At 40.3% G+C, this 11,150-nt stretch overlaps 1 protein-coding gene across 1 annotated transcript in view; it reads right to left on the bottom strand.

Moving 5' to 3' along the window:
• Positions 1-4: 4 nt before the first annotated feature.
• The window catches only part of BRCA2 (BRCA2 DNA repair associated), a 32,687-nt gene continuing 21,541 nt past the window's right edge, over positions 5-11,150 (bottom strand). Inside the window, 12 exon segments of the mRNA XM_063393437.1 lie at positions 5-117; positions 120-642; positions 1,901-2,044; positions 2,492-2,748; positions 3,428-3,563; positions 3,649-3,815; positions 4,017-4,218; positions 5,262-5,383; positions 8,171-8,315; positions 9,433-9,588; positions 10,312-10,663; positions 10,973-11,143. Coding sequence (XP_063249507.1) covers positions 5-117; positions 120-642; positions 1,901-2,044; positions 2,492-2,748; positions 3,428-3,563; positions 3,649-3,815; positions 4,017-4,218; positions 5,262-5,383; positions 8,171-8,315; positions 9,433-9,588; positions 10,312-10,663; positions 10,973-11,143 — 2,488 coding nt within the window.

Here is an 11,150-nt window from a genome sequence, read left to right as displayed (position 1 = left end):
TACATTAGCAGCATTTTTGGGATTTTGGTCTTTGTAGCATTCTGTGGGCTGGTAATGAGTCCTCAGGTTCCTTTGGGTTCTTCTGAAGAGCCTCAGCTACTTCAGAACTGTTTTTGATGAGTTATTTGCTTCCCCAGTAGACTTGGAACTATTTCTGGATGAAAGATCACCAGATGAAGTAGTAGCTGTTGCACTTCTGTTTTCATTTACATAATCCACCTTCTTTTCTTCTGGTAAATTATTCACAAGTGCTTGTGTATTAATCATTGCCAGTTCTTCATCGGCAACCAGGTCATTCTCAGGAAGGTGGACAGTTTCTCTCACTTTTCTGCAAGGGGTGACACGGCCAATATTCTGATTTGTCTCTTTAGGTGACTTGCTGTGCTGTAAACCCAAACTTCTTGGAGGCTGAAATGCCCTTTTAACAGATGGAGAAATTACTGAACATATTGGTGTCAGTGGTGGAGGGGCAGGTATGCAACTGAGGAAGTCCATAGCTTTTCTCTTTTTGCTGGTTTTGAGATGGTCTTCATTAACTGCAGCAGGTGAGGGTGTCTTTGCTGACCCTGGTGTGACAAGTTTCATATTTGGTGTGCTAGTTGACAAAGGGCTTGGATGCTTCATCTCAATTCTAGAGGAGATCTGGGTAAAAAGAGAAGTTCTATGTTGAACAAAATGTTCTGTTTCATCAGCTTCCTAAATGACTACCAAAAAATGGGAGAACCCCCCCTTCCCATATAAAACACTACATCCTCATTCATATCCCATTTCAGTTTAGTCTGGTATCTCCTGATGGTGATGAATATTATTCCTCCAAGTGCTGATGATTGATAAATCACTGGTTACCTGTATATTTACATTTTGTTTCTAAGAGCTAAGCAAACTGTATGGGAATTTTTCTATGCCACATTGTAAGAAATCAAAGCACTCATAAGTCTTCTACTGCCTTTGCTATGTCCTCCACACATGGTTGGTTAAATAAGTAAAAAGGAGAAAAAAAATTTGAAGAAAAACCAGGATAGAACATAGACCAAAAAACTTGAAGATAACAATACACACAAACAGATGCTGCATACAGGCTTTCAAATCTTTCAAACAGAAGCTTGAGAATGCACATAAAGTCTCATAGTCTATTAACTATATAAACAAAACTTTCAGAATTAAACATTAGTCCTCCCTCTGAAATGGACAAGGATGCCTTATAAGCTTAAACTTAGTCTCCAGGAACTGATACCACACCAGGGTGTTTCCACCTCCCTTGCAACTCATGGCAGGAAAAATTTTGTTCTGACTGTGCTCAGTACTCCACATCAGAAGCAACTCACCACCAGCAGCTTTCATGGGAAACTTGAGTACTATTTAAATCAATTTTTGTCAAGACCACTAAAATACATTTACTAGGTGATGCCTCTTCCCTTTTAAACCCTAGAAATAGTAAACAATATCTAGAAAAAGACCAGCAAGTAAATTCTCTCAACAAAGGTAGGAACTGCAGAATGCATTGAAATAAAAATGTACAGATCAAGATTTTTCCTTCTGTGACATTCACATTGGATAATCTTCACAGTGGGACCAAAGAAGCAGTAAATCATCTAGAAAGAAAGGATGACTCATTTTACTTACAGAAAATTCAAAATACTTAAAGTATGTTGTGGAAACACAGCCACAGGGGACGTTTTCATGTACTGTTTGGAGGAAGGATAATCTATCTCATGGCTCCTCCTGGGGGATAATCCTAAACCTACACACAGAGAAAGCTTCTAATCAGTTTGCACTGCCCTGAAAAGATTGGATGAAGCGGACTGAGAAGTGAGACCATGCACCACAGCTGTAACACTTGCTGAAATCCTTACTGCATGCACTGCCAGTACAAACACAGCATTAATCACCAGAAGCTTACCAAACTTTTGTCCTCTGCGTAGCTGCAGGAAGGAGAGGGGCTTTCCAAGCCACATCTTTTAGTTACACTGTGTGTAAGCAAGAGATTTCTTCGTAGCAAATTCGTCAGTTTACTTTCTGCATCAGAGCAAAAGGAGGCCATGTTCTGTAAGGGAGAACAGAGTTTGCAATGCAGAATAGTTGGCTTTCAAACTATGTAAGGACTACACATCCTACATTTAAGACTTTCTTTTCTCATCATTATTCCACTGAAATTTTATCTCAAACCAAAAACACAGAAGACTGCTGCACTTTCTGTCCATGGCAGATTCCCTATTGACAGGTACAAAATCTTTCACCAGCCAGAGATTCTGTGGCACATCCTAAAGACAGTGCTGGATGAGTTGGAAAAAAAAAAAACAAATGAAGACATTCAATCCTCCAGGAAAACTGCATTAACATCTTACTCCATCTCCCAGAAAATCCCCCCAAAATTCAGCATTATGTGCATTATTTGCTTTAAAGATTTATCAATACTAACAGACTTTTTGGTGAATGATGCATCACAGCAGTAACTAAAACTAACCATCAAATGACACTTCTACTGGTTTACCTCTATCACACTTCTCAGTTCATTAACCTTCTCTTGAAGATGGCTTTCCTTTGGACTGGCTGAGAATAAAGAAAGATCTCCAGCCAACAGCACGGGAATTTCTGATCTGAATTCAGACTGCCACTGAAGGTTGCTTGCAGAAATGAGTGAGCAGCGGACAACTACATCTTCAATAGCCAAGTGTCTGAGATCTGTCCAGATCTTTATTGCCACTAAATTATAGTTTTCATCAGATAGGTATACCACAGTAGTGAAACCTAAAAGCAGGAAAAAAGTCTGAATTAAACCTTTACATCTCCTTAAGTAAAGATGTTAACTGTGATTTGGATCTACTAAAAACAAAAAAACATCACACAGATCTTGAAAGAACTCCATGGCAGCCCATCTGCATGGTGACAGGTACCTCATGCTTCTTTCTTCTTTCATATTCTACACCAGCTCACTACTGATTACAGAAAACAACTCCAAGTCTGTGTCTTTAAAAACAATACTCCTATGGAATTTTTCCTTTTTATCCAGAAGATTATCCACCTCTCCCTGTCCATGAGCTCCAGTGCCTGAATTCCACTCATTTCGTGACACTGTACACAAAAGAGAGAGTTCATGCACATGCACAATGGTGTTTCTGCAGATGCTGAACACAGATGTTGGAACTTATGCCCACCATTTATGGAAAAAATGAAAATAGAAAAATATTGAAATATAAGCTGCTTTTGAGCTTAGATCCTGCCTTACTAACTTCCTGAGCTAATAAGCAGAGAGAGATTTTCTTCAGAAATACAGATTTATCTGCAAGCATGTCGCTGTGATGGGCTGTATTAGCAGGTTTTCACAGGCCTGTGAGATGCAGGTACAGCACCAAGGTAACTCTGACTTTTGAAATAAAGAATTCAGTGCTTCTTCAATAGGACGACATGAATGTGGTCCACAACATACCTGTTCTGCTAACAGAAATTACAACTCCGACTAAATCCACTTCGGCACATGGTGGCTGAAAAGAAGGATCCAACAAACTGGTGAATTCCAGAGCCTTTCTTGGAAAGAAAATCTGTACCAGCATCTCCTGGGATACCTGATGAAACACAAAACTTCAGTATTTACCACACTTATGGAGACTGACATTTTAATGATGCCCTTTAAGCACTTCAGGCACTCACAGGTAGCTGCAGGTACTGAGTTTTCTTTGTGGCTGTTAACTGGATGGTGGTGGAGTCTGCCCTGCCCCTGGGCTGGGACGCTGACAGCTGGAAGATCCTGTAGCGAGCGCCTTCCTTCAGCAGGGAACACACGTCGGGCAGCGGCCGCCAGATACTCAGCACTGCTCCTGGCAGCAGCACACAATTGCAAGGCTTTTCAACAAAATAAAGCTACAACACTCTCTCCTAGCCAAAAGCCCTAAACCAAGAATCAAACTGGAAATATTAACATGCAAGCTAAAATACTGTTGGGAAACTCTTCAAATCTACCTATGCTGGCCAGTTACCACATTTAGTTAAAAGTTATTCATAGTTTTTCAAGCACTAACCTTTATGGTTTTTTTGCTTTCTGTAGTCTACCACATATAATCGCCATACTGCAGACACGTCCCTTTTGTAACAACCATTTTCTTCCTGTTTTGCTGACTCTAAAGCCTTCTTGAATTGTTCCTGCATCTGAGTTTGTTTCCTGTCATTCATCAGCTGCCTGTAAGCCTGCAAGGCTTTTAATTGGTCATCACTGAGATATCCCTGCAACCAAGAGAAAACGAACTCAGTATCTTTTTTATTAATCAAAAAAACACTGTCGAGATTTTTAGATAGCCTTTCTTGAATGTTCATCTGTTACAAGCAATTTATTTCCAGCTGAGACACTACCAGGACTTGAAATGAGGTATATTAAAATAACAGGAAGCAGCAGTCTTACCTGGTGCTCAGCTGGTGCTCTCTGGCCTGTGCAGAGCTCTACACTGCACACTGTTCTTACGTGACAATTAGTGAGAAGCCTGCTTGAGAGTGCATAACCAAGGTGAATATTTAATATAACAGGCACGCTTGCCTGTATCCTATGAAGACGTTAGGAGAAATTTCTGTAAGGATAAAGGAAGAGTTGCACCTCTCCTCAGGCTGCTGTCTGTGAGCTGACACAATGATTTACACTAAAATGCATCAAACCCATCATTTTTCTGAACAAGCCTTCAGAAGCCTGTACATGCAGCTCCAGACATGGATACCATTTTATCAAATAAAGACACAGGCCATATGGCTTTATGACTGCCAAGGATCCTCACTTGCAAAAGGCAAGGCGTGTGTTTAATTTTTAACAACTGGCAGAGACTGATCACCTGCATCTTTATTAGTAAAGGCATAAACACTTAAAAGTTGTGATTTAATTGGAACAGGGAATGAAGGTGATGAAATTACTCAAACAATTCAGTGAATAGTAGTATGAATATGTGTATGAAACTCTGATGAGATGCATTAAGTTTTCATATATGCAAGACAAAGCAAAGTCATAAAATTACAAGTAACATTAACTTTAAATTGTGCTATATCCTGGATTTTTATACCATGAGAAAATTGCCATCCAGGATAATATTAATCAATTACAACAAGCCTTCATTAAGTTTTTTTCAAAATTTTTAATGTTAATTTATTTAGCAATAAGCATGCTGTAGAAAATATCAAAAGGCAGCAAAACCAAAGAGTAATTTAATGGTCGATTTTAGCTGGAGTTACTACACTTTAATTTATTCCACAAGCTTTTCAAAATTAGCCCAGTAGGATCTAGTTACCTCCATATAACCAGGATCAGATGCATTCTGAATTGCTTCATAAAGTTCTGCACCATCTTGCAAATTATGGATTTGCTGTCTTGTGACTATCCGTGATCTTGGTGTTCTTCTACTCGTTCTCTCTGTTGAGAAAAAGCCTTTATGTGGAGTACAACCAAAACACTTTAAAGTGAAGGAAGAAATAATTATGTAAGAAGCACAGTACTACTTAGGCCTTGCCAGAATAAAAATACAAAACACATGTATAGGAATTGATGTGTATGTGTGTCTCTGTGTATACATACCAGGAAAATACAAGCAGAAAAGAAATCTTATTCATTTAAATACAACATAAATTAGAATATTATACAAACTTTGGGGAAGCCATTATCAGTGTCTGCACTTAGAAGAGAGTGGAAGATTTGATGGGCTGCCAAGAAAACTTCATAGATACTTGACTACATTTTCTTTATGTCTATCACTTCCTCTACCTCTCATGCAGCAGAAAAGTCTTAAAGACACCAAGATGTGGGACAGCAGGTGACCACATGAAGCCTCCTCAGGACATCAGCTAAACACCAGGTTAACTTACATTAAACTATTACCCTCTCCTTAGGTAAGTCACTTTGCTGCCAGAATTTTGATGCATTCCATCAACAGAGCAGACTCCAGTGTACACATGTTTACCAAACATAAAACAACACACGAGGTGTCACAGCAGTGAAGTTAAGAATTACAAGGCCATCTCTGATTTCCACTCAGAAGTCCATGCTAGAATTACTGTTAGAAATCACTGGCAGAGGTGCACAGTGTCAGCCATTACAGAATTTCAATGTGGTTGAAGTGGAAGGGACATCTGGAGGTCATCTGGTCCAATGCCCCTGCTCAGGCAGGGCCACTCTACACAAGGCTGACCAAGACCATGTCCAGTGAGCTTTAGTTATCTCCAAGGATGGAGATTTCACAGCCTCTCTAGGCAACACTGTCAGTCAACCATCATAGTGAAAAAGTGTTTCCCGATGTCCAGAGGGAACTTCCTGTGTTTCAGGTTGTGCCCATTTGGCTCTGGACCTGTCACTGGACACCACTGACAGAAGCCTGGCTCCATCTTCTCTGCACTGTCCTTCCAGGTATTTAAGGACATTGATCAGACGTCCCCGAGCCTTCTCCAAGCTCAGCAGTCCCAGCTCTCTCAGCATTTTCTATGCCAGATGCTCCAATTCCTTAAACATATTTATGGCCCTTTGTTGCAATATCTCCAGTGTGTCCATGTCTCTTTTGTAGTCAGGAGCTCAGAAATGGGCACAGCATTCCACGTGTGGCCATACCAGTGCTAAACAGAAGGGAAGGATCACCTTCTCAGACCTTCTGGCAACAATCCTCAACTTGTCCACCAGGGCCCCCAGGGCTCTTCCTGCCAGGCTGCTTTCCAGATGGGTGTACCCAGCAGGTCCTGGTGTATGGCACTGCTCCTCCCCAGGTGCAAGATTTGCAATCTGCTTTGTGGAACTTCATGAGGTTCTTGTCAGCCTGTATCTCCAGCTGCCAAGATCCCTCTGGATGGCAGCACAATCCTCTAGTGCATCCATCACTTGTCCAAATTTTCAGCATCAAACCTGCTGTAAGTACACAGCCCCATTCTCCAGATCATTAACGAATTTGTTAAAACAGGACTAGACCCAGCACTCATCCCTGGCATACACCAGGAGTTACTGGCCTCCAAACAGACTCTGTGCCACTGGTTACCACCCTCTGGGCCCTACTGTTCAGGCAGTTTTCAATCCCCCTGCCAGCCTGCTCATCCAGCCCATAGCTGCTCTCTGCAGATCTTAAGGGACACAGTGTCAAAAGCCTTTCTGAAGTCCAGGCAGACAACGGCACTGCTCTCGCCTCAGCTGCTCCAGCCAGTGATTTCATCACAGAACCTTGTCAGGTTAGTTAAACGTGACCTCCCCTGAGTGAATCCTTGCTGAATACTCCAAATCACATTTTTGTCCTTCATGTGCCTGTTAACAGCTTCCAGGATTGTTTGTTCCATCACCTTCTCAGGGATCAGGGTAAGGCTAACTGGCCTGCAGTTTTCTGGGTGCTCCTTCCTGTGTTTTCTGAATACAGCAGACACATTTGTTTTCTTCCAGTCTCCAGGCACCTCTACCAATCAACTAATACTCCTTCAAAGAGGACCAAAAGCAGCCCACAGATATCTGTCAGCTCCTTCAGTACTTCTGAGTTAATTCCTTCATCAGTCATGGACTTACATATGTCCAGTTTGCCTGAGTGTTCTCTAACTTGATCCCCTTCCACCAAGGGTATGTCTTCCTTGCTTCAGAATTTCCCCTGGTCTCCGTGGCCTGGGATTGCCAACCAAGGGCATTCAGTAACAGCATTCTGCATGGCCTGTGCCACCAGAGCCCCCGTCCCACTGCGCAGCTCCACTGACCTCAGTATCTGCACAGTCATGCAATTGTTCAGGAGGAAATACGCTCAGTGCTCAGTCCTGGTGTTCAGGTCTACTGAGATACAACCTAGCAGTGCCCACCCCTGGGTGAAATCTTATAGTGTCATGTCCCTGGAGGGAATGAAATTATGAATTCTACAATTTTGTAGGATTTCCCTAAGAATCGTCTCAAGGATAATTTTGTAGTGGCCTGGCTACCAATACTTTCACGAGGTGTTTCCTAGGTAGCTCCAAAGCCATTGAAATAAGCATGTAACCATTCTGTACCAAAAGGTCTTTATACAAAGGAAGCAAAAACCTGAAACAATATAAACAAACAAGCAAAAAAAAAACAACTAAGAAAAAATCCCCAAATCCCATCTCTGCTTCTCTATCATCAGAGAAGATTTTTGACAATTTCTTTAGACTTTTCTGAAAGCATCAAAATGTTTTTCTGTTCTTAATACTTGTTCTGAAAGAATGAGAGCTTTACCTTCATGTTTTTCATATTCTGCTTGGATTTTTGCAAACAGAGCTTCCAGTTTCTTTTGCTGATCCTCTGCGTGCTTGGCAGCTTCCCTTTCTTCAGCTCGGCTGTTACGAAAAACGTAGGAACCAGCTGATGTCTTTTCCATCCACTGAAATAAAAAGATTAAAACTAAACCAAGACTTTTTAAAAATTATTTTTAACATTATCTAGCTTCTCTTTCATACTCATTGTTAAGGAAAAATGCTTTAAAAATGAACAGGCAGCAGAGCTTATGTTCTGCCAGATAAAAGGCAAAAATCCCAGAGCACTGGTTAGTAACTTGTCAAAGACACACAGACTGGAGCAGTATCCAAACCCAGACCATCCAAACCCAGCTGAAGAAAACACAGCTTCAAGTAGTGGGTATCAGTGTTATAATTAAGACCATGAATGCATCCCAGTGGTAGATACATTAAGATACAAACCATCAAACTCAATGCTTAAAACCACACCAGACTGCATTCTACCCAGCTTGCCTTTCTTTATGTTCCTAGTACCTTCACACAATTCATTCTACAACCACCAACAATAATATACCTTAGAAAGAAGGCAATGAAAAAAGAATCCTAGACATACATGCCAAGTATAACCTGCTCTGAGAAAAGTCAATAAAATATGGATGTTGTGTCCTGATTAAACTGTTTACATTAAAAAGATTGATTACTAACAGAAATACTGTTTCTCTTTGTGTCTGGTATTGTTATAAACCAATTAGTTGCACTTAAGTCTGACTGCAGTATTTAAAATGTCTGGATATCAAGTGATATTTAAAAGATCTTAACTCTATTTTTACACCATAATTACACACTGTATTTTCAGTAATATAGAATTTACACAATACAGTCAGCTACATGTAAAAAAAGTAATCCTACCAGTGCTTAGAAATATGTAACTTTTTGTTAATATGTTAATAATTAAACAAGTGCCGTGTTTTTTAGAGTACAGAATTGAAATTCAATTATTTCTGGCTTTTTGAAGCTGAAAGCAAAGCCAACCAAAAGATACTGAACACAAACTCAAATTCTTCTTACAGCAGGATACTCCAGTCCTGAAATACTGAATGAATGTACAATGCAAGAACCACTCCTGTTTATTTTACGCATAATGATGTCTTAAAAAACCACTTAGCTCTCTATATTTCTGATTTGAGAAATGATATGGCAATTAATTAATATAATTGAGATCTCACAGAACCCTGTTAGATTCATAAAATACTTACACCATACCTGAATAGGGTAAGTTCTCTGGATAACCACGTCAATACAGCCCACTGCACCCCCCTCACTGTAAAGCGATGACAGAGGCAAAGGGAAGGGCCTGGGATCCCGATGAAATCCCAGTTTTGTGTGCCATCGCGCACGGCGAGTGCTGTTCGCCGAGATCTGAGCAAGGGAAATGGTGAATGAGAAGCTGTCACTGCTAAGTCAGAGTTATATCCAACTTATTTTACCTACAGGAATATCTACAGATCTATTTTCACAATGACCTCACTAAGAATATATCACTTTTGCACCTGAGCAGATCACATTTTAATTTAAAGGTTTAAAAAAAACATTCTTCACAGTGAGGAATGTATTTTAAACAGAAGCTAAAAATCTGATGAGTTACAATTCTCTGGGAAATGAGAATCTCTGAGACAAACCGTTGCTTTGTACCAGAGGAACAATTTCAGTATTATGCTGAAACTTCACCCTCTTTAAAGTTAAAGCTCTTCAACTAACCTCAAATGAGCCAAGGCCCTCCCCCACCAGTTCACCCTCTCATGACTTGGTTTTCCCCACCCCCCATTCTTCCTCCAACTTCCATATTGTCTGAGATTGATAAATACTATTTTGCAACTTGGTGTTTAACTGAAGTAAGGAGCTGGAACGGCCAAAACACATAGCAAAACTTGGTAGAATTTTGTACTACAAACTTCTCTTCCAACCGTATCGAGTAACACTCTTATATCATGTCTTACAAGTCTGGTTATTAAACTTCAGAAAAGCTCCATCTGTTTGTAAAGCCACAATAGCTTTTTCTGTTTACAAAATGTGGCTCAACTAAGCAGCATTTATTACATCTCTCAGTCACATCCAATCAAGCTGAACTAATGTTTTATTTACCTTTAACATAAGGGAATCTGGGGCTTCCAGTGGTGTACATCCATTTTGGGGACCAACAAGTTCTGCTCCGTGCACTATGATCTTCTGACCAACAGCCAGCCTTCTTCTGTCTAAGAAAGCTTTGAGAGGTGGATCCAGAAGAGCTCTGATCCCATACCAGCCATCAGTAACTTCAATTAAAGCTGCTGCTTTTTTACTTTCCGTGTTGTTATTGCTACTGCTAGGAGATACTACTGTGTTCAGTGATATGATTTTGGAAATACACAGTACAAGTGTTTTACCTGCTGCATCATCTCTTTCCATTATTTTTTTGATTGCTGATCGTTTACTTTTATCAACTTCCAAATCATACCTACAAAAAAGAATTTGTGCTTTTTTAAGCTAACAAAAACCATCACATTGTTTTTCTTGAAACACAATCGTAGCCAACTGTTGGTTACTCAATCTACACGATTAAGCACCACTGTAGCAAAGCAAATGTTTCCTACATTTTTGCAAGTAACACACACTATGTTTTTAATACTGCCATGTGTAAGTTTAACAAGACAAGCATTCTGCTACATAGTGAATGCAAGGTAGATGTGCTTATTTTGTAATACTGACAAACCAGAAAGCACACAGTAACACAAATTACACCTGCCAAAATATTGCTATCACATACCTATATTTCAACTGCAACAGGACCATCTCTGGTGTCAAACACCTGTTAGCAAATTCATGTGGGAAAGACACTTCCATGGCTGCCAATTTCCATACAATCCACCTGTAGTGATTGTAAACCCAGGCCTCTGTTATTAGATTGGGGTCCACACCAGGAGTGTCACAGAGGGCTCTGCAGA

The sequence above is a fragment of the Prinia subflava genome, chromosome 3, assembly GCF_021018805.1.
Source record: "Prinia subflava isolate CZ2003 ecotype Zambia chromosome 3, Cam_Psub_1.2, whole genome shotgun sequence".
NCBI classification, from domain to species: Eukaryota; Metazoa; Chordata; class Aves; order Passeriformes; family Cisticolidae; genus Prinia; species Prinia subflava.
Note: the sequence above shows the minus strand (reverse complement) of the source record. Positions and strands in the feature narration are given on the sequence as shown.